This window comes from Sarcophilus harrisii, chromosome 3 (genome assembly GCF_902635505.1).
Source record: "Sarcophilus harrisii chromosome 3, mSarHar1.11, whole genome shotgun sequence".
NCBI classification, from domain to species: domain Eukaryota; kingdom Metazoa; phylum Chordata; class Mammalia; order Dasyuromorphia; family Dasyuridae; genus Sarcophilus; species Sarcophilus harrisii.
In genome coordinates this window covers 407820269-407845768 of record NC_045428.1, presented here as the reverse complement: position 1 = coordinate 407845768, position 25500 = coordinate 407820269, and the positions used below count along the sequence as shown (strand labels likewise).

Here is a 25500-nt window from a genome sequence, read left to right as displayed (position 1 = left end):
TTAGGAGGAAGTGTAAAATAGCTATAGGAATAGTTTTAGTCAGTAATAGGCAAAATAATCACTCCTATCCGAGCCCAGTGGAGAACAAGGAAGAATGTTCTTTAAGTAGTTAGGTCTTCCCCTTTAGAGCAGCTTTTGTTGTTCTTTATTGTATTTATTATTACATTGTGCATTCAACTTTAGGAGTGTGTCTTATTCCTTACGGATTATATGCTCAAAGTAGACAAGAATAATTCTTATACACACTTTTTCTCTCTAAATTGCTAAAATCAATGTCCCTCACTGCTACATTATTGGTAGAATTGTGAAGGGATCCAACCATTCTGGAGAACAATTTGGAACTAACTCAAAAAGTTATCAAACTGTGCATACTCTTTGATCCAGCAGTGTTACTACTGGGCTTATATCCCAAAGAGATCATAAAGAAGGGAAAGGGACCTGTATGTGCAAGAATATTTGTGGCAGCCCTTTTTGTAGTGGCTAGAAACTGGAAAAAATGAATGGATGCCCAACAATTGGAGAATGGTTGGGTAAATTGTGCTATATGAAATGTTATGGAATGTTATTGTTCTAAAGAAATGACCAGCAGGATGAATACAGAGAGGATTGGCGAGACTTACATGAATTGATGCTAAGTGAAATGAGCAGAACCAGGAAATCATTATACACTTCAACAACAATATTATATCATGATCAATTCTGATGGATGTGGCTCTCTTCAACAATGATATGATCCAAATCAGTTTCAATTGTTAAATAATGAAGAGAATCAGCTACACTCAGTGAAAGAACTGTGGGAACTGAGTGTGGACCACAACATAGCACTTCCACTCTATCTGTTGTTTGCTTGCATTTTTATTTTCCTTCTCAGGTTGTTTTTACATTCTTCCTAAATCCGATTTTTCTTGTGAAGCAAAATAACTGTATAAATATGTGTACATATAATGTTTTTAATATATACCTTAACATCTAGGGAAGGGGGGGTGGGAGAAGGAGGGGAAAAGTTGGAACAGAAGTTTCGCAAGGGTCAATGATGAAAATTACCTGTGCATATGTTTTGCAAATCAAAATCTATAATAAAAAAAATCAGTATCCCTTTGTCAGTTTTAATTCTGCTTGACATCTTGGGAGCATTTGACTATGTACTTCTCAGAACTACCCCTGGATTTATCTTAAACACTTTCTTCTTTGGATTTCAATTATACTACTTAATTTACTTTTTCCTCCGATCTGGACACAAACTATCCAAAATACCCCTATCCAAAATTGTGGGCATATTCCAAGGCTCTATCTTGATTATAGTCCTTTTTTTCCTATATAATTTATTTAGATTATTTGATCCCTTATAGTGGGTTTAAAAAATCAATTAACTAATATTGATTAAGCTCATACTACGTTCCACTTACTAAACTGCTACAGCAAATTCAATGGTAAAAAGAAAACACTTTATCTTCAAGGAGATTTTATTAGAAAAACAATTCATATTCAATTAATATTAAAGGAGGAAATGCTAACAGTTATGAGGATATGAAAAGGACTCTTGCAGAAAGGGGAACTTGAAGTTATCTTTAGAAGGAAACTAGGGATTTTTGGAGGTGAAGTGAAGAGCAAGTTCCTTCCAGTCATGGTGGTGGCTGAACACAAATGGCACTCCATGTAAAGTGAACATCTGGCAGGGTAGTTGGGGTGAGATACAAAATTCGTGGAAGGCTTTAGTTGTCAAAAAGAGGATCTTGTATGTTATTTAAGTGTGATTTGAGTTTTTTGAGTAGCAGACTATTATTTAAGCAACAGTGTGAAAAACAGATTGGAGTGGGAAGAGATTGGTGGCCAGAAGACAAATTAGCAAACTACTTCAATAATTCAGGAAAGGGATAATAAGGGCCTGGACAATAATGATTGTGTCGTGTATAAAGAGAAGTGGACAGATATGAGAGATGTTGAGAGGGTATAATTATAGAAGACTTAGTAACTCACGATATATGGAAAAGAATAAAAAATTAAAGATGACTCTGAAAATATGAACTTAAGATGTCTGGAAAGCTGGTATACCATAGACATAAATAGGGAAGTTAGGAACTAGGGCTGGTTTTGGGGAAAATAATATATTTGTTTTGTGCACATAGGTAAAATAGAATAAGAACTCAAAAGAGATTAGGGCAAGATAAATATCTCAGAGTCCTCTACATAGATATAATAACTAAATTCATGAAAACTGACAACATCACCAAGAAAGAAGAGATCCTGACCCTTTTAGACATATCCACAGTTTGGAGGTGGGGCATGAGTAATGATCCAGCAAATGAGAATGAGAAGAACCAGCCAGTCAGGGAGAACGCTTTGTAGGGGGGGGGGTTCATCTGGAATTTTCTTAGAAGTTATTTATTGTTTCATAACATAATATAGCAATTTTTAAAAATGGATAATAAATGGGGGCAGTTAGTTGGTGTAGTGGATAGAGCACCAGCCCTGAAGTCAGGAGGACCTGAGTTCAACTCTGACCAGAGACACTTAACATTTCCTGGCTGTATGACCCAGGGCAACTGAACCCCCAAATGCCTCAGCAAAAAAAAAAAAAATGAATAAAAATAAATTTTAAAGTGGATAATGAAAATGGAATGGGATAAATATTCTCCAAATAGCCTAGTTTTAATTATTGCCTTTTCTCTCTCATCCATTGATACAGCATCTCTAAAATGTAGTCTCATTTCCAATCACTTTCCTAAAACTGTACACTTCAAGATTTCCAGTGACTTCTTCACTGCTAATTCTAATGGCCTCTTTTCAATCCTTATATTCATTAGCCTATTTGCTACATCTGCCACTCTAGACCAGTCCCTTCTAACCAGAGATAGTTGTTGTTCAATCATTTCAGTCCTGTCTGATTAAGATACTGAGACAAATAGAAGTAAGTGATTTGCCCAGGTTTGCACAGCTAATAAATGTTCACATTTGAACTCAGTTTTTTACTCCAGATTTGCTGCTCTTTCCACTGAGTTACTAGCTTCCCATCTAGTCAAAGGAATAATTCACTCTCAGTTTTCCTATTTATGTACTATGTGACACTATAGTCTCATTTGCAAAGTAATGAGGCTGGGTCATTTCGGTTTACATGTTACAATTTTCTGATTCTTGTTGCCGAATTGTCTTTCTGACTCAGTCATTTCATAGGCTAAACAGTTGACAACTGGTCTTTTGACTAAAAACTTAGCTGTATGGCATTGTGAGATTTATATAGTCTTTTCAACTTTGAATACTCAGTCCCTATCTGAAGCATTCAGCCTGTACATAACAGGCAGTTATAAGTTATAAGTGACCTAAACCATGTGAAAACGTTTAGTAATGGAACCTTTGTTAGATTCAAAAGTGGTATTATCTCTGGTAAGGAGGCAAAAACCAAGATGAATTTGGGGGTCTGTGAAGCAGTTTAAGAGAGTCCATGAAAAAACAAGTTGTAGTGTTTGATAAAGTCCAAACAGAAAAACCATCAACTTTGATTTCTGTATTGCTTGTGCACAGAGTATGCGCTGACTTGAGATGCAGGGCCGTGGCTGATTGATTATTTTAAATTGTGTGACTGACCTCATTGTTCTAAATTCAATCTGAAAATACTTAAGATGAGCCTTACCAGAGTCCACCTGTGTCAAGACCAGGCCCATAAGAGGGATTAATTTTGACTAAAGGGCAAGAAAACTGTCCTCCGAAACTAATTGGCTCCTAACTTCCCATTACACAGCCTTCTGGTAAACAAAGAACATTAAAAAGTCCCATTCATGTGGAGTTGAGACTTCTCTAACATATCAGACAATATAAGTTAGTATAAAAAGACCTGCCATGGGGGGCTGCATTTATAGTCACTGTATGCTTCTTGTTTATATCTTTGCTAATCTGGAGCTAAATAAGCCTTTATTCACTGTTCAATGATTTATGAGTGCTTCTTTTGCTCCCAGACAGAATCTAAATAAAAGTTTACTGTTAGCACCCTTTCCTCTTGGCCCCATAGTATATGAAAAATAGGCATTCGCACATAAATAATATGCCCATGTATAGGATAATGGAGCAAAACAGGACCTTGGAGGCTCATATTACTCATATTTCTCATTTTGCAGATGAAGACTAAATGACTTACCTACACTCACAAAGCAATACATGAAAGAACTTGATTTGAGAACACCTTCTTTAACTTTAATGGCAACACTTTTTTAGCTATTTACTCTCATTATTTTTGTAATTATGATAATTGATATTATGATGATAACAGATAATTGGGCAAGGTTATAAAGGATAAATGAAACAAACTTCAAAATTGTGTAAAGACCAGAGTTTAAATAAATCTATTGCTATCTATATCTATAATTTTGGGCAAATCACTATTATTTTCCTCATCTAAAAATGAAAGATTTGTGTTAAATGATCTCTTTGATACCTATCATCAGTAAATCATCTAATTCTTACTTACTGATAATGAAATAAACATCCATGAATCTCATTCAAGAAATCAAATCCCCCCCACAAGAAATGACAATATAATTATAGTTTCAATTTCAGTTTTATTCTAGTACTGTGTCAAATTACCACTTTAAAAATAAATGGATCCATGTATTTCATTGAAATGCATCAAATTTAAAATTAAAATATAGAAAAATTTAAGTGAAAGCATGATGAACTGAAACCATGCCCTCAAAGATGAGCTATGTAAAAAAAAAAAAGTAGAAGGAAAAAGAAAATTGTTGCAGAATATCTTGCAAGGTTATCTCTAACATCCAATAGTGTTCTCGGTTATAAAATACTTGTTAATATTGAATATTCATCTCCTTCTAGGATATGCATGACCACATTAGATCCATAATAAAACAGCTCTTAAAAGTTTTTTTTTTTTTAATAATTTACATTAACAGTATGTCAGTTTGGTAGTGTTAATGACCATTATTTCTAAAAAATAATTTGGAAAGATTTTTTTTTTTTTTTTTTTTTTTTTGGCTAGGACTCTGCAGATTTTATTTTTTGCAAAGGGTGCTGTCACTGCAAAAGGCATGATAATCCATATTCTAGATGGCAAATGCTATCTTTCCCATATAATGATGGAAGAGGAAATAGAAAATTGTTGGCAGTTCATACTCATTAAGTTCTACCACTTTTCTAGTAAAATAAAATATGCAAAAATAAGATTTACTTAAAATAAAAAGCCTTCACAGTTTCAGAGCATTTAAAATTAGAAGCAATCTTCTAGTTTCTTCAATATCATTTAGTTCAATGCTCTCATTTTACTAATCAGGAAATTCAAGCATTTTATAATAACCTGGAAATCTTCAAAATATGCTAAAAGCATATGGAGTAAACAAGGTAATAAATGAATCTTTTACTATATTATGCTTATATATAAGTTCAAATGAGAAAATGTCTTTAATAATCATCTTCAATGTTCAATACCTTTGTACTATAAGTGCTATATCAATATCAATTATTATCATCATCATTATTGAAAATACATGAGGCAAAATGTTAGGGTGCTAGAATGTAAAGTTTATATGTTTATTACATCCTTAACATTTACAATTTTATCAAGATGTTTAAAAAGTCAGTTAGAAAAGGAAATATACAAAAAAGAAATCAGCTCTTTTTGAATGCTTTGATTTAATTTTAGTTTGATTATAAAATTAGGCTCCCTTCTATAGGAATAGCTAGCCCTAAGTTAAATGAAACTCACATAATCTCTTAAATATAGGTTATCTATAGATTTAGTGAATAGGCTGAGAAGACTTTATCATTTAGTAGCAGATAATTTAGAAGAATAAAATAATCATAAACTTATAATGTATTTTAAAAGGTAACATGCCTCTTTCCACTAGAAATGAAAGGCTAAAATTCCCTTTTTGTCAGTTGGAGAAAGATTAGCCAGTCTTTTTTCCAGTGGGTAAAAAGTAGGTAAGTGGGTAAGCCCACTCCCCCCTTTTTTTTTTCTTTAGCTAGAATCTAAATTGAGTAAGGGATTTTCTAAGGAAATTGAGAGAAAGGAGTAATTGTTAACCATTGACCACAAGTTCCTCTTTCTCACTTTATTTTCTGATTACAAAAGGTACTGGGAGGGGAGGGGAAGAGAAAAACACTAACTATTCTTTGTCCAAATGAATTAAGTTCAAAACATGTTTCTGTCATTTTATCAGTACTTTTTTTTTTAATTATCTCCTTAAATCTCTCCTTGTTTCTTACCTCTGAGCATCTGGGCAACTTGGTTTCGATATGCAAATGCTAGCTTTGCAAATTAAAACATAGATGGCTCTGTAATTTTGTCCTCAGTTTCCTTTTTACTTCAGACAATCATTTTTTCAAAAGTATGAATAGATCAGATGAAATCTATCCTCAAATGACTCAAATTTCAAATCCCACTGTTGGCAGATGTACAAATCAATAAACAAGCCAACTACTATACTAAACCAGGACACCCAAAGAAAGGTGTTATTAAGATAATCTTCACAAAAGAAAAATAGCTCATTACTTTAGATCCCAGTCTTTGCCTCTATAGTGCCAATTTTCATTTAAGATCACAAAGGAAAATTAGTGTCAAATAAAATCAATGATGATTGATTATATTTAGGGTACTGAAGTAGGCCTTCACAATCTTCTATCTTTCCACTTATAATACATACTAATACTGATATTAATATAACTGGGTCCCGATTAGTGCAAATAATGTTTCTTGAAAAGTGGTCTTATTACTGATATTCATACTGATTAGAGTTCAATGGAAATAATGTAGTATGAATTCCAATAATATGACCACCTCGAAGGATTTATTTTTTAAAATAATCATATTTGAAAGCTTGCAAAGTATTTTATGACAATTAGGTTGCACAGTACAAGAACTCGAGGCCTGGAGTCAAGAAGATGGATTACTAGTTCTCTGACCTTAGACAAGTTCCTTAACCTTGTTTGCCTTAGTTCTTCATCTGTAAAATGAATGGAGGAAGAAATGGCAAACCACTCTAGTAACTTTGCAAGAAAATCCCAAATGGAGACACAGAGTGAGACATGACTGAAAATGGCCCCAAAACCACCTTACATACATTCTCTTATTTGAACTTCAGAGCAATCCTGTGTTGTACATATTTCAGGAATTATTAACAGATGAGAAAAATAAGGTTCAGAGATATTTCCTGACCTGTTCATACTGACATCTATTACATGTTTGTAACTGTATTGAACTCTGATCCTTTAAATTCTTTTCTCTATTCACTATACTCAGCTTCCTTGCTCCAAGACTTGCACACACTGCCTATTAGATCAAGTTTGTTAAAAGGTCTTCAAGATCACATTTTGAGAAGTGTGAAGCACTTCTTTATTTGCAATCACCTGATCATAGTCTTTTTCCCTCCACTCATAGAATTGCTAATCCAATTATAAGAACAGAGGAAAAGAGGAAAGGGAAGTGCTAGTTGGGAGGTAATTTAATAGATGAAAGGATTCAAATTCAAGATTACTACTGATTCATACTTATCTTGGGCAGCTAGTCTGTATGATAGAATATTGGGTATAAAATCAGGAAGACTCCTTTTCCTGAGTTCACATCTGGCCTCAGATAGCTGTCACTGAACACTATTTACCCAATTACTCATTTCCAAAATTAGTTATAGAAGGAAATAAAAGACAAACCACTCCACTATCTTTGCTAAGAACAACAACCAAATAAGGAAGTACTGGGCTGTCACTGTTAGTAAATAAGTTAATATTCCAGAGCCCCAGGCAACTGTGTAATACCCCTAAGTCAAACTAGGGAAGAAATTCCTACATTAGGAGTTCTTTTAAAAAATGTGTCATAGGGACTCTCCCCTTCCCAAGATACACCATAAAAGTGGCTATCTCTTAGTTAACGGGTCTTGTAATTAAACTTACTGGTAAACTAAAGTTTAGTTAATAACCAAACTAAATTTGGTAAAACACTACAACTAAAACCCTTCTAATGTGAAATTACTCTCTTACAGTCTGGGTGAGGTGGAACCATTCTTTTTCATGGCCATCTTCTCTTCCAAGCAACTGTTTCATAAGTAAGTGCTGTTAGTCAACAAATGAAGGGCATATTGTGTAAGGCTAAGGTGAATGTGACTGGAAATAAGACCAGCAAAGATCACTCATTCTTGCAATTTTAATTGGAATTCCTATTCATGTTATGACCCAGTCTTTATTCCAAAGTACTAGAAACAAAAAAGCCTCATTATATCATCATCTTAATAATGAATTCCATGCCCAAAGGGTTATCAAACTGTGCTGCCCTTTGATCCAGCACTCTGTACTGGGTTTGTATTCCCAAAAAATCATAAATAAGGGAAAAGAAGCCATATGTGCAAAAGTGTTTGTAGCAGCCCTTTTTTGTAATGGCAAGGAACTGGACATTGAGTGGATGCCCATTAGTTGGGGAATGGCTGAATAAGTTATGGTATATGAATGTGATGAAATATTATTGTTCTATAAAAAAATGATGACCCACCATTTTGGAGAGCAATTTGGAACTATGCCCAAAGGGCTGTAAAACTGTGCATACCCTTTTGACCCACCAGTGCCATTACTGAATCTGGATCCCTAGGAAATCATAAAAGAAGGGAAAGAACCTGCATGTGCAAAAATATTTGTAGCAGCTCTTTTTGGGTAGCAAAGAATTGGAAAAGGAGTGGATGCCCATCGATTAAGAAATGGCTGAACAATTGGTGACATATGAAGATAATGGAATATTATCCTATAAAAACGATAAACAAACTGATTTTAGAAAGGCTTGGAAAAATTTACACAAACTGATGCTGAGCAAGAAAAGAAAAGCCAGGAATACATTGTACACAATAATAGCAAGAATGTGCGATGATCAGCTATGAAAGATTTGGTTTTTCTCAGTGGTTCAGGGATTCAGAGTAATACCAAGAGACTTTGAACAGAAAATGCCATCTGCATCCAGAAAAAAGACTGAGACTGAATATAAATCAACACATGCTACATTTACTTTTTTTTGTTTTCTGTTATTTGATCTCTCCTATGGTTTTTCCCTTTTGCTTTGATTTTTCTCTCCCAACATCTTTAGTAAAGCAATGTGTTTTAAAAACAAATAAATTTACTAGGGGAAAAAAGAAAGAATTTGTGAGGACCAAATGAGATAATTTTGTAAAGCACTTAGTACAGTATCTAGCAAATAATTGGTACTCTATAAATGTTATCATTATCGTCACACAGAAAATGTCACCCCCTTATCCATTTAAAGAGTCCCAAATCCAAGGAGATATATTTACTGGATGGATTTGAATGTGGGTACTATTTTCTCATTTCCCATTGTAGTAATAATTTGAAAATTCAGCACACCTCTTTAGAGGGAGACATAAAATAAAATAAGACTTTACAAATTAAAAAAAAAAAAAAAATAATGAGCCAGCTGATTCCAGAAGATTCTGAAGACTTGCATGAACTGATGCTAAAGTGAAGTGAATGGAACCAAGAGAACATTGTACACAAAACCAAAATTATGTGATAATCAACTGTGATGGACTAGGCTCTTATCAAAAGAAGGATATTCAAGGCAATGCTAATAGATTTGTAATGGAAAGAACCATTCCAAAGAGAAAACTATGGATACTAAATATGGATCAAAGCATAGTATTTTTACTTTTGTTGTTATTACTTGTTTGCTTGTTTTTTTCTCATGTCTTTTTTTTTCCTCTTTCACCTTTTGATCTGATTTTTCTTGTCTAGTATGACAAATATGGAAATATGTTTAGAAAATTGCACATTTAATTTATATTGGATTGCTTGTCTAGAGGAAGAGATGAGAAAAAGGGAGAACAATTTGGAACACAAGATTTACAATGTTTAAAACTATCTGTGTATTTGGGGGAAAAACTATTAAAATGAATTCTATTAAGAATAGTAAAATCACTCTGAACAGACGTCCATTTTTCTCTTACCATCTGTAAAACAGGCCTCTGGTTCATCTGAATTTTCAGGTTCAGCTATTTCTTCTTCTCTGTCATCAGGGATAGCATTATCAATTGTACTGCCTTCAGAGGAACTAGATCGGTGTACTCGCTAAAAACAAAAAAAACCAAAAAGCCTCAGCCACAAAAATAATTTTAGAATTAATTTAACAAAGTACCTCTAGAATTTCATATTGAGAAGCATGCAACACATTATGCAAAACACAACAATATTGCGGCCATAGAAATGTATAAGCACACATTAAGGTTTAGAAACCTTGCAATGTGTCATTGCTTCATCTTTCTACCCACATTATGGGTTGGCTTCTATGTTTGTTAATAAACATTGTAAAATAAACATATTCTTAAAAATAGTAATAACTTTGCAACACTAGTACTATACTATAGTATTTGTATTATAGCATTGTTTTTAAGTCCATTGTCTTACCATGATTTCTTTTGCATTGCATTTTTTAAAAAGCAACAGGAAATATGTTTAAGAACCATCAAGATTGTAAAATCCATAGCATTTCACCACTTGTCATACTATGTCTATCTCTTTTAACTGAAAATTCAATTCAGTTCAGTCAGCTACTGATAAGTGAAGGCATTAATAATTAAAAATGAAAAAAAAAATGACCAGAAGAAAGCAAGAGAAAATTGAAATTTTAAGCTCCTCTTTTTTGATGTAAAAAGCAATATAACAGGATGATATAAGATAAAAATTTCAAAATAGCATTAAAATCAGAATTCAAGAGGCCAATTAAATTTTCTCTTCTTATATCATCTATTTGATCTATAAGATTTAAAAGCATTTACACAAAAATTCATTTGCACAAAAAGTCAAGACATTAGTTTACACATTGAGTTGAATATCACATGCGAACTCTACAACAAATAATGAAATCAAACATGATAGACTTACAGATGAGAATAATGAGTTTAATTTCCTTATGGTCATAAAATTAATTCTAAGACAAAGAGAGTTTATTTTTTATCTCCTATTTTATTCCTAAACTTAAATAAATATAAAAAAACACACTTTTTTGTTAGAAATAAAATTTATTAGCAGGGATAGGAAAAGTCTTGAAAATATAATTTCCTAATTTGGTCCTTATACATGGAAGAACAGCAGGTAATTTAATGCATTTTTATTTGCTTATATATGTAAGAATATTTTAAAAGTACCATCAAGGCACATAAGATTATCTAATGAAAATTATAAATGATTTTTAGAGCATTTCAAATCAAATGTTAATTGTGGCTCCTAAAACAGAATAAGAAAAATACTTCACATTAGCTGACCCAAATTTGCAATTTAATATTTGCCATAAGGCAATTTTTTATTTTTTATTTACTGATGACTTTTAGGATCAGTTGCAAATATTGAATTATATGTTAGCATTGTAAATACATATTTTGGCTCAACTACTACAATCTCGTTATCACACAGAGTATGACATAAGTAAAAAAACTGTACAAATAAAAACCTGTATGAGAGAGGAATGATGTAAGCAGATACGGTCTTCATGAAACCACAGTAATCAGAAGAACAGTGGTACTGGTACTTATTTTATAAAAGGCATTAGAGGCATTATTCCCATTAGGTGGCTGTACTTTGATTTGGGAGATTATTAATGGAAATCTATCATGTTTTAGGAGTCCATCATTTAGAACAAATGAAAATCTAGGAATCTAAAACCTATGTGCATGAATATTCAGGAATACTGAGAGAATGAGTGGTTTTAGAGGAAAAATTTCTCTTTCTAAAATATTTGGGGAACAAAGCAAAAGCAACGAGTTAACAATCAACAAATAATTATTAAGTGCCTTCTATAAGGCAGGCACTGTGCCAAGTGTTGGAATTTTTTTATTTAAGTAGTAGAGTCTAATTTTTATCTATATTAGTAATAAAATAATTTTGACATGTATATTTGTGTATATATACCTACATATACATATGAATTGTTTTCTATAGTAATATGACAGAGCAAAGGGATAAATCATTGCCCATTTTGTAGTGAAGCAAATTTCCATAGGCATGTGAGATATCTGTATGTGTATCTTTTCTAAATTTAAGATCATTAGGTCCTGAAAATATGTTGTCAAATAGGTCCCAGCAGAGGAATTGCTCACAACACAAGTGTAAACATACACACATACACACACACATACATATATATACACACACACATATATGTGTGTGTGTGTGTATATATATATACACACACACACACACATATATGTGTGTGTATACATATATATAGATATGCTGATATAAGTATATAAATGCATATATATATATATATATATGAAGGCACATTACCATTCATATATATACTCTACTAAAGTAGAGTTTTTAAGCTGGGGTCAATAAACTTGTGGTTTTAGTATTTAGATAACTGTATTTCAGTGTAATTAGTTTCCTTTGTGATGCTATGTATTTCATTTTATTTTATGCATTAAAAAAAGATAATTCTGAGGAGACTATAAGATTCATGAACACATCAATAGAATCTAAGAAACAAAAGAAAATTAATAATCCCTGATGCTAAACCATATACATATAAGGCTTTTTTTTTTTTTTTTTTAACATTTGAAATGTAAGCATTTTTTAATGTAACGATTTTTGGATGTACTGGTTAATGAATTTGACCTGAGTAATTTAAAGGTAGTTTTGAGATTTCTTCTTGCTCTTCTTATTAAATATCATCAAATATAATATATCCTAAAATAATTAAAAGAGTAAAATATATTTATTTTAAGGTAGTATCTACATTAAAAAATCTTCTTGTCAAAATTTATTATTTTAATCAATTGCAGTAGGAGTTCCTTTGAGTCTGAGCTGATGCCAATCAGTACTATTCATTAATGCTACTTATTGGAATGAAAATGATATTTCATAAATTCAAATTTACTAGTATTAGAATGTCATATACAGCCCTGATTCTGCTAAAATGAAGCTTTTAAGCAGCTGGTTTTTCCTTTTTCAAAATCACAATAAGATTACTGGCTTCACCAAACAAATATCCAGTATAGTAATTTTTAAAAATAATTATCCACAATTATTAAAATAGAATAAGGAAAAGGAACTATTTATTCTGCTAGTCCTAATTCTATTTTCAGCAGTCACTATTATTCCTTGTTGTAAAATACATTGATAAAGAATAATCAACTTGTTTTTACAAAGTAAAGAAGTTACTGTATATAAAGAATCCTGTATATAACATTAAATATTCAATGTGTGTGCACTGGTCACATTGATGTAGTTTGATCAAACAATAATGATATAAGGAGGAAGGGAAGAAGCATTTATTAAGTACCAACTATGTGCCAGGCACTGTGCTAAGTGTCTTACAAACTATCCTATATGATTTATTGAACTAAAATTTTTATCTCAATTAAAGAAGAAAAGAAGGGTACCTTTTTACATAAAGAAAGACTAAGATGCAGTAATGAATCTAGGTTGGTACCCCAGCTTTTAACTTATACCTGCAAATTGCCTTATTTTTAAAACTGTAGGATCAAACTATTTAATCTCTAAAGTCTTTTTTTCAGTTCCAAATCTATCATCATGTAGTCCGATGATGTATGAAAAAACATAAACAAGAATCATCAGGGATCACAAGGCAGGGAGGAATTTCAATCTAACTAAATGGAGTAAGTAATCATATAAATTAAACCACAGAGGCAAAGGACCAAAGCAAGAAATGGAAAATTATATACAAATGAAGTTATACCCCCCACAAAAGACTTCTGATTTCCCTTCTAGATCTGAGGTTAACCTGAAGTTTTTCAAGATTATGACAACAGATGACTACTGGTAGGTGGCAGGTTGTATCAGAATGGAAAGGCTTTTAGTTTGGACTTGAAGACAGTCTGTTATATGAGGATGAATATAGCTAATTTCAGAAGAACTCATCACTGGATGATTATTTTTAACTATGCTAATCTATTTAACAAATAAAAAATATAAAATAACCTTCAGTGCTATTAAGTTTTCTTCATTTAAATTACTTTGAAATCACTTTTTTTTTCTCTTTTACCACCTGAGCAGTAAGGATGGTAGTATGAAAAGAATATCATATTGATTTAAGTATTGGTACCAAGTATGCAATCTTGTCAGATGGCCAAATTATTTCTGGAGAAACTAAAACATTTCCACATTGGTACAAAAATGGTCTGCTGCAACAAAACTCAGCTGAATTAACACTAACTGGAAAATAGCTACCCACGTCTCTGTTGTATGATGAATAAAAGTGGGAATCAGAAAATCAGAAAATACCAGAAACATGATAGACTGGGACATAAGAGTAAATGACAGTAATCAACAGACTAATCACATAAAGACACAAGATATGTGATGAACTAAACAAAGTCAAAGACAGAGCCAAAATTGAATTGTAAAATAAAGGGAGGAAATTATATTGGTGCAAATAGCTTGTAATCTATCTTTGGCCATGGTCTTTGTTAATGAAATACAATAAAGGATAAACTCTAGTTAAAGACTTTCTGTTTTGTTCTGTATGTTGTTTACAAAGTTATAAATCAGGATAAAGTAAAAATGCTCTACTCAGTCACAGAATTTTATTGTTTCCAATCATAAGCCACTTTCAGAAGAGTTTATTAAAAAGCTTTATCATCAAACCCATTATATATAATTTTCTGTAAATATATTGAGGATAAATGCTATATTTTGGAGAGCCATTCACAAAGTTTTATAATTCTTAGCAAAATGACCATAAAAATTTGATTCATGTTTTCTTAAAGTAATTTAGTAAGCAAGTCAAAAGCATTTTGTTAAAATGTGTTCAAATATACATGATTTAAATTCTTTCTAGTCACTTTGACAAAGATGCTTTTCTTCCTCAAAGTTGGCTAAGGTAATGCTAAGTTGACAATATAAAAGGGAAGTTTTTCACTTGACTTCCTGATAGAAGTATTCTGGTCTTGGGTTTTGTGGAATCTGAAATAGTTTTTTTTTTTTTTTTAATAAATTGCAGAGCTGTAAATATTTTTATAGTTTAGAAACAAATTGTTTTTGAATGGAATACTGCCTCTAAGTCATTTAATTTTTAGTATAGGTAGGCATGATGGCAAAATATATTGGAAAAGATAAAAATAAATAGAGAAACCTGAATATAATAACACTATTTTTTATTGTTAAGTAATACTCTATGAAGCAAGGTAATTTTATTTATCCATTATAAATCTTTGAGTAAGTTTTGCTTTCATCATTCCATAATGGATTGTTGTGATATAGATGTCACAGCAATGACAGGCCATATTGATGCCATGAACTGGATTATAAAACAAATATTTTTAAGAACACACTTACTTTAAAGAAAAAAGCCATTATATTTCAAATACTCATAAGTGTCTTCTGAGGTTGAAAATGAATACTCATGTTTTCTTTCTTTTTTTTTTTTAATGTTACAGCAGCATTATATAAAGAAATCTGTAATAGCTTTGGCAAATTAGGATATATATTCTACAGCTGGTCTCTGATAGTGAAACACAATAAAGGATAAACTAGTTAAAAACAGCTGAGTTAAATAAACCCAATGTGTCTCAAAAGTTTTAGAAAAGTTTAAAGCATTTTAAGACATCTTGGGATAGGTTTATAAAAAGTGCAAAATATATGAGACATAAAAAAGTCACTGCAGAATTAAGAAGAAAGGAATAATCTAAGTCCCTTTTTATTAAGACTAGTCAAATTACTCCTTGAACTATAACTCACAGCTTGTCAGCATGAAAATATGCTAAGGTTCAAGAAAGTTGTAGTAATAATTAATGAAGTAAATAGCTTTATCTAAGGTATTGTTTTAATTTTCATTGAACTTAATAATTTGAGGAAAACATAAAAAATTATATTTTTGTTATTTTTTTCCACTGATCCTTGTCAACCTAAATTACTAATATTCTGCCAAAACTAAAAAGGAGTATTTTAACTCATATTGTAAATAGATTTACAGAGCAGAGTCAGTTTACTCAACAGAGAGATACTGTATTAATTAATCCTTGATTTCCTTCATAAAAAAAAAAAATCCAAAAAAAAGTCAAGATCTTCATCCAGATAATGAAATTCCCCACCACTCATTTTGTGACCTGGGACAAAAGGTACACATATGTTGTTGCTATAGTTTTCTTTACTGAAAAAAGTTAGTTGTGATTCTGGTTTCAGAGTCAGAAGACTTGAGTCACAGAATTTCAGAGTTGTAAAGTATTCAGTGTCTATCAAATTCATTTTAAAGGAATTTCCTGCCTGAACATGCCTGATAAATGGTTATTTGGACCTTTACTTGAGTATCACTGAGGCCACAAAATCCACTGTCTCTGAAGGCAGACCACTCTGTTTCTGGGTAGCTCTTAGAAAATTTATATTCCACAATATCAAGTCAAAATTTGATATTTTGCAACTTCTACCCAGTTCCATCTCTGATACAGATCAGTTACATAATCCTGGGCAAGTCTCTGTTTCTCTCAAACAAAAAATGGTGACAATATTGGCAAAACTTGTTATGAAAAAAAGTAATTTATAAGCACTTCAAGTGCTCTCTAAAGATGAGTTATTCTTTTTTTTTCTGAAAATATATAGCTAGTCTAAAATTATAGAGAGTTTCTACTGGAATTTGAGTCACCTTTTTTTGGTAGTTGAATCAGAATTAAAATTCCAATTATGTAAATTCCTCTTTTTCTGGTTAAGAATTCTTTAAAACATGAGCTCAATTTTTATTTCTCCCAAAGATGTCTTGCTTTGAAAGCAAAATTTCAATGAATATAAATTTTAAAAGGGATATGATACATAGTCTTTTCAAAATAACAGTTAAATTGGCCACTCTCCAAGTTCAATGGTGTTTTAATGGCTTCTGTTACACCCAATTTCTCACTTTTATAATCCAAATGATAAAAACCGATTGAACATGCAGTTGAGGATGCCAAAATACTACATAGATGTATTAGAGAACTTTCAGCAAGGGAATCACAAAAAAATGATGCAATGCTCCAGGAACATGCTGTGATAAGAGCTTCAATCCTGGTTATGGAATTTTACTTTATTGCAATGGACTTGGCAGGAATATATTCCAGCTTATTGGCATGCAAGACAAGAGACATTGAAAAAAATATCATATATGTATGATTTTTTTTTAGGTAACCTGTGCAAAAGTTGTCACATTTGTCTCTGCCTGGTTTAAAACACCAAAACTGCTTCCTTGATTTATCCACCTTCCTTTTTAACCCCTGTGAGAAGTAAGAATGTAAGGCAATGAAGGTTACACATGTAGTCATACTACCTTCAGCTTCTAGAATAAGGTTAATTATTTGAGTATAATTTAAAAATAAAGAATATATCTGAATTTTATGAATATTTATGCGCCTAAAATATGTGAAAATGTTGCTTTTTATACACTTGAAGAAAACTTTGAAAGTAATTTGAAACTCAGTCAACATAATATTAAAAAGCAATTCACAAAAGGAAAAAAAAAAGAAAGACACAGGTTAGAAACCATCTAATATCATCACTTGGTTATATAAGAAGAGAACCTTATGAAAGAAGGCATAATATTTTCTGTGTTGATTCTAATGCAACACTTCTTAATCTTCAAGGAAGCTGGCTGGCACAGTAAATATATAGACTGGCCCAGTGCCAGGAAGACCTGAGTTCAAATCCAGCTCAGACACTAGCCATGTGACCTTGTGCCTCAGTTTCCCCAACTGTAAAGTAAGACATTATAAGAGAACAAGTTTTTTATGAAAATAAATGAGATAGTATTCATAGAGCACTTAACCCAATGCCCACCCAACAAGTGCTATATAAATGCTTGACTTCCTTCTCCTTTTTTCCCTAATAGTCCTTACTATTCAACCCCAATGAGAATGTTTAATAATGGAGGCAGAAAACTTTCTATTTTTACACTATTTAAACAAATATTTGATCATAAAAATGTGACAAATCACTAGCATCAGGTGAGTAGAAATGTTATTCAAGTCAAAATCTGTAGAACATTCTCTTTGCTGTAAGAAGTTTTCTCTGTTCCCACAGAGAAAATTTTCATACCACTCATTGAGCCTACATTGATTACAGAATATACTGGCCAAACATCAACTGGACAATAACACTAATATCAAATTTTTTACACTCAATTCTAAGAAAATATGAAGTATAAATAGAAATAAGAACCAGATAATAAGGAGTTTCATATTTACTTTTCTTCTCTAAGAGAATATATTAACAATCAAAAATAATTTTACATGGTATATAAGTATAAGTGAAATACAGACACACAAAACAAATATTATACAGTAAATTATTCTTTCATATATTTAAGTTTATGTATGAAATAATATTCAGAGTTTTACCTTACTAAATATATGCTCTTATGGGTTTCACAGAAATCTCAGGGTTGATATCAATCCCAAAGATCATTTAGTCCAAATTACTAGCAACAATGCTTTGTATAACATTTATCCATTCTGAGAAAATTTCTAATACCAATAATTGCCTCTCTGAAACATGAAACATAATGATTCTACTGTCTTTCTGCCCTTAAGATACTTGAATGCAATTGTCACTTCTCTCTACCTCTATGTTTTTGCTTTTCTTGGTACAATGGATAGAGTCCTGGGGTCTGGAGTCAGAAAGACTCATTTTCCTCAGTTCAAATCTTATTAGTTGTGTGGCCCTGGGCAAATCACTTAACCCTGTTTGCCTCAGTGTCATTATCTGTAGAATGTATTGAAGAAGGAAATGGTAAACCATTGTAGTACCTTTGTAAATAAAACTGCAAATGAGGTCACAAAGAGTTGGATATGACTGCACCAACTGAACAACAAGGATAAAAGTACCTTTAGTTCTTTCAAGCAATCTGCATATTATACAATTTTCATTTCCCTGGTTATCCTGGCAATCTTCATCTAGCTATGTTCTTTCATCTGGCCATGTTCCTTCCCAGTAATGTGGAACTTCTCTATTGGCAAGGACATCATTTTTCATCACTGTATTGTTGGTGCCTAGTACAGTCTCTTGAACATAGTAAGAGCTTAATAAATGTTTGTTGAATCGAATTTAGTTTCTTGTGCACCCAGGAAAGAAGTGAAGATGACAATGATGGTCACTTTAGGAAAATAACTAACTAGAACAAAGCTATGAGATGGTATGTGCTGTTAAAAGGAGGCAATAACAATAAATTTTATATTCCTCACAATCATCAATGAAATAAACATGTTTTCCTGTTGACTTTTTGTTTGATCTTAACTAAGGATCATATTTTCCAAAATGACTGCTAACCACATGTCAAATCTTTAAAATTTTGCATGTCCCTATTTCTTTTTACCTTTTTTTATATATCCTAGTTGTGAAAAATCAGAGTATGTACCTTTTGAGTTAGAAGGACAAAAGGTCATTGGAAGAGAAATAACTAGTACATACTAGCACAGTTCATAAATTCTTAAGGAAACCAAAATTGTTAAAAAAAAAAACAAAAAAACAGTAGGACTTGAAGACAAATCTGAAAGATAAATATGGTGCTACTGGAGAGTCACTTTGAAGTTTTAAGAATTCATACAAAGAGAGTGAAGTCTTTAGAGATATTAAATGTAAAATTCACAAAGGGGGTTAAGATGCCATCATACTTTTAACATAAAACTCAAAATAATAGTCCTCAAGGATCTATAGTATATGCATTTGGAAATTGTTAGTTTAGCTATACTACCACTAAGTGACTAATAATTACACCTAAGAAGGTGATGATTTTTCACTGATTTTTGCATCTACTTGGGGAAATGTCTGGTGTTAGACAATAGATACCTAGCATAAGCTCATGTAAATTTAATATTTATTATGAACTAGATGAAGTTATTAACTATGATGCTGTCGGATGTCCTTGTTTAGTCAGTCAAAAACCATTTATTAAATAACTACTATATTCAAAGAACAATGTTAAACACTATTTAGGGATGAGATAGAGTTAATATGTCTCAGAGAAAAAGAATCATATTCTAAGGACAAAATTTCCATAAAATTAAATATGGCAGTATATTTATGGGTAAAGAGCAAAATCTTGTCATGGAAAATGAAGAATCATTCTTTAGATTTTCCAATGGTTTGGAAGTGAAAATATACCAAATACACTCAATAAAGAAACAATGTAATATTAAAAAATATAGATAGATAGACACATAGTGTTAGATTATATTAACAGGAATCTGAAATGCAAAAACTAATAAATTATTCTTCTTAGAGATACATTTTTTGCTACTGATTACAAAAATATAAACAAGGAGCAAGAATGTCTGTTTCAGGAATAGATTCGGAACTTACCTGCCCAAATACAGGGTGAAGATCAGAATATTTAGCAAAGTGCATTTCAAAGCAATGATGTTATTACTTTCTTCCAGAGCAAGATAAATAGATTATAGACAAGAAGAATAGGTTTGAAAAATGCTACTATTTTTCAAAGAAAAAAATAAAAACAAAAAAACTTGGAGCAGTTGTTCTAGAGAATCATCTTCTTGCCCTGAAAAGATTTTTTCTCCCTACTTTTAAAAATAAATTCAGTGGGATAAATCTAAACTTCTCCTTCCTTTCTCTAACTCAGAATGATAAGTCATTAAAATTTTATCATGCATAAAGGATAAAAGCCAGTACTCTGAGCTAAATCCTAAAATTCTAAATTGTAAGTCCAACCATGTCACACTCTTTTAAAAACAAAACAAAACGAAACAAAAACCAAACAAACTCCAGTGGTTCCCTGTTAAGTCCAATGAAATACAACATCTTTTGGGTTTGCAAAATCTTTCACAACCTTATTTCTTCTGACTTAATTTTTCTAGTATTCTTACACCTCATACCACCATCCTCTTCAGTCCAATCACAGTGGACTCCAGGTTATTCTCTGATTAAACCACTCTTTCTCTTGGCTCTAGTCACTGTCTCTGACTTTCTTATATGCCAAGAAAACTTTCCCTCATCTCTGCCTCCTGGTTTCCCCACCCTTCTTTAAATCCCAACTAAAATCTCTTCTATGGGGCTTCTACAGGAAGCCTTTCCTAACTTCTCTTTATCTCTCTATTAATTATTTCCTATTTGTTCTATATATAACTCGTTTGTATATATTTGTTTGCTTGTTGTCTTCACCATTAAAATGTGAGTTCTTTGATAGGGGAGATTTTTAGCTCTTTTTATAACCATGGCATTTAGCACCAGTAACTGGCACATATTAGGTAATAAATAAATATTTATTGACTGATTGCCTAGAAAAATGGCCAAAAATAATAAGATTAGAGAATTCAGAGTGAAGACATTAAAATTATTTTGACAAATAGTCATATTACAAAGAAAGGCTCTGATTTTGATATTATAGCATTGCACATTTCACTAAGTCTTTAGTATGACATTTTCAAGATAACATTTACTATGTAATGTTTTGTATTCTGTGTTTTACAAGGAACCAAAAATTTTAAACTTATACAAAATAAGTGTTTAAATAATTAGTAATCATCAAGACAATAATTATACCTCCTATGCATATATTATCTCAATTGACTGATAAGATAACCTTATTAGTAGGCAGATGACTCTAGATAGTGCACTACACCTGTAGCCAGGAAGACCTGACCTCACATGGTTACTAGTTGTATGACCCTGTTAAGTTATTTAACCAGTACCTGCCTAAGTTTCCTTGACTATAAAATGGGAATAGTAATAGCACCTAAATCTCATGGCATTTGTGAGGATTACAAGACAATATTTGTAAAGTGCTTTGGAGCCTATAAAGCAGTATTTAAATGCAAGAAACAAAGCTTGTATTTAAAGCTTTTGTTATTATTCTTATTCTTATATACAATTCCAAGAAAAAGATTAGAATGGTTTTATTAAAACAGTTTGTTTTACCTATTAATTAAAGGGGAAAGTAACCTATTATCAAGTAATTGCCAACGGTTTATGTCTTTATTTTAGAAATAAATGAGAATTTTGCACATTATAGAAAGGGATCCTACATTTTAAAGAACTCTTGATCATCTAATGACTGTGAATCACTGTGATAAGTAAAAAGAAAATTGGATTTTTCTCTTTAGTTTAATTGAACATCTCATTACTACTCTGCTGTAGCAATAACATTCTGACTTGGGTCTAGAGTATGGACATTCTAAGATTTAATAGGTAGTTCTATCACTATGTTCTGAAAAGGTATAATAGTGGCTATATTCCAGTGGTTAAACCACAGATGACAGCATATGCTTTCTAGTTCTAGGAGATATAAATTGTGTCTACATTAAGTCAATAGTTTTACATCAAACACAGACACTGTATCTGCCAAATGAAACCAGATTGATTTAGGAGGGCACTATAGCTAAACATTTTGCTTGAACTTAACTTCAACAATATTTGAAGAAGGTTGCTAGCCAAAAGAGTTCATTAGTTCAGAATAAAGAATCTAATTACAATTTAGAGAAGTATAGTTCATTTTCTTCTTTATGTAGGTCTCCTCAGCTAACTTAACAATTGATAAGGAAAATTATCTGTCAATTATCAACGTACAAGGGTTATACTATATAACAAAGCAAGTCAGGCAAATTCTTAGAATTTTAGGTTCTAGCAGAATTTCTGGGCTGGCCAGACTAGTACTCTCCTTCCTTTTCTCCAAAACACAGGAGAAATTTCCAAGTAATGTCTACTATTTATTTAATGCCTAGTATTTATTTAGTAATTTGAGTTACACAAAATATTTTACAAACATCAAATCTTTTTTTATCCCCATAACAACTTTGGAAGATAGGTGGTATTATTTATCCCCAATTTACAGAAAAATAAACTGAATTTCAGATAAGTTGTCCAAAGTCAAAGGGTTAGTATCTGAGATAGAATTCGAACTCAGGCTTAACTCAGGCTTTCCTGATTATACTGGTTGACCTAATTAGGCAATTGATTGCCTAATTATATACCCCTAAGGTTTAGAAATGAAAACTACAACTTGGACCAAAGAAAACTTCCAGCCTAATGGATCTTAAAAAGAGCCAGTTATGGACTTCTCTTCCTCAACAACAACAACAACAACAATCAAATATAGATCATAGTCAAATACGCTGCTTCCCCTTTTCTTTAAAATCATTCCAGTAGGGTTTTGAATTGCTTTACTGATAAGGCTTTCATTAAGAGCCTGTGACCATTTCTATTTAAAACGAACAAACAAACAAAAAATCCAGACAAGCTAGATGTTTAATAGCATCAAAAAATTCACCACATCAAGCCCTTGAGATTTATTTCACCCCAGCAGGAATGCAAGGTAGTAAATACAATCCAGCCACACAATGTGTGTCATATGTCAAGAAGGCACATTTTAAGAACTGCTCTATGGAACAAATGCATATTTCCATAAAATTTCATTTTTGATCTTTGCAGGAAAAAACGACATTCATTATTCTTGAAGATGTGATCATGTGCTGGTGTCTTTTCTGCATATAGTTACCAAATTAAAAAAAAATAAAAAGAACTCTTCTTATTTCTATCTTTCTATTTCAATTTTATATTCTTTTTGAATAGAAGAGGGTAGCAAAAATGGGAAGCAATAGACATCATGGTATTGTGGAAAATATATTGATCTTGGAATCAGTAAAGATGTTAGGTCTAGATGCTTCCCCTGACATGTACTAGCCAAGTGACAACCCATATAATTTAATCTTATTCTCACTTTTCTAATTTATATGTAGTTAGTATATAATATATGAGCCAAATAAATAGAAAGCATTACATAAATGATTATTTTTATTGTTACGAAATTTTAAACTTTTATGACATGTTCTTTTACTAAAAAAAAAAATGTAAGTACCAATGAAATTAATCACACTATGTGAAAAATAGTTTTACCTTAATAACTTCCCCCTTTCCTGGATTCTTTCTTGTGTCCCTTCTATTGCTTAAATTACCACCCATTCTTCAAATCCCATCTCAAGTTTCACATCTTTAGTTAAATCCTTTCTCGGGCCTCTTTTAGCTCTTTCATCTCTGAACTATGACTCAGCGTTTCATTATAAATAATTTTCAATTTTTTCAAGTCAGTCTTTTATCCATAACTAGATTGTAAACTCATGAGGCCATTTCTTACCTTCCGTGAATCCCACAGAATACATATTCAGTTCTACCTGATGATTATTTGAAAAGTTCTCTATCACATGATTTAAAACACCAATAATTTTCTTAAATAGAACCTAAAAGTAAAATAATTATTTTTTTTCCTACAAGGAAAAGTTTAAAGATACTTTTGTTTTAATTAATTAAATTTTTTATATAATTTATGAGATGTGAAATTCATTTTTTGGTACTAATAAGTGAAACCATGAGATTTGTTAGGAAATTACTGAGTGCAGATAAATTTTAAGATAAAAACTTCATAAATGACTATCAATCCTACTATCTTATACTATCAAAAATATTCATAAAATAATCTTACCTCTTTGCTGCCCTCAATATCTGATTCACTGCTAAATTCTTCAGTATTTGCATTTTCAAAATCAGATTCTCCCAGGGCAATAGGTACTGTGACAGTGAGACTAGGATTGTGAATGACAGATTGATAGTCACTCTCATCCATCATGTATCTTTCCATGCTGCTGTCAAAACCACTGGTCCCATCTCTATCTGGGTGAAAATACTGATCTTTGCTCATTTCAGCAAGAGTACGATTGGGTATGTAATTTTCCTTTTTAATATTTTGATTATCCACTCTTCTGATCTCGTTTGAAATCTTTGGCTTTTTAATGAATGCTTTTTGAATGAATTCATACATGTTTTTTTTCACATAATTTATTCCCTTTTTGATTCTCACCACTGCAAGCTGAAGATTATTTGCATCAGTATCTTCTTCAATTGCTGTAAGATTATCTGAACTAAATGAGCTCAGTAACAAAGCCAGAAAAAGGTTCAGGACCTACAAATAGGAAATGAAAAAAATACAAGGATACCTTTAATTTTCTGAAGAGACGTTGATCTATATACACAATACATGTATGTCTGTGCATATATACACTATATACATATACACACATACATGTGTATATATTTAAAGTCTATTCTCTGTAGATAAAGTCAGGTCTGCCAAACAAAAACAAAAACAAAAACAAACAAAAACAAAAAACCTCTTCCCTTGTTTACATATGGGAGAAACATAAGTTTTCACTGCCCATAGTAGATCTTATCCCAGTCTCTTGTTCTGCTATCTCATCTGTTCAAAAGGAGATGGAATTATTCACAACCTTAAAAGAAAACTCTTACAATGTTCCTACTAAGAATATTTCTATATAATGCATGAAACAAGAGGCCTGTTGCCAAAAGTCTATTTTAAAAGATTTTGAAAAAGTATATGAGAGCAGGGAAAATCTTACAAAATGATTCCTCTGTTCATTGTTTGTATTTCTCTCATTTAGCAATGAGAATGCATTATTTATTTTAATATGTATGTTTTATTTTTCAGGAGAATGTTAGTGAGTAATGAGAAAGAGGGACTACCGTTTCTGTTTTGTGACATGTTAGTATTCATTTCTTTAAAAAAAAAAA

The 25500-nt window shown here is 31.6% G+C and overlaps 1 protein-coding gene across 4 annotated transcripts in view; it reads right to left on the bottom strand.

Annotated features, from left to right (window-relative positions):
* Positions 1-25500, bottom strand: part of SCN9A (sodium voltage-gated channel alpha subunit 9) — a 98998-nt gene that overhangs the window by 34558 nt on the left and 38940 nt on the right. For all 4 annotated transcript variants that reach the window (XM_031960535.1, XM_031960537.1, XM_031960534.1 and 1 more), the window contains exons 16-17: positions 24398-24874; positions 9939-10059 (exon numbers count right to left, since the gene is read on the bottom strand). In XM_031960535.1, coding sequence (XP_031816395.1) covers positions 9939-10059; positions 24398-24874 — 598 coding nt within the window. The remainder of the gene's footprint in view (positions 1-9938; positions 10060-24397; positions 24875-25500) is intronic.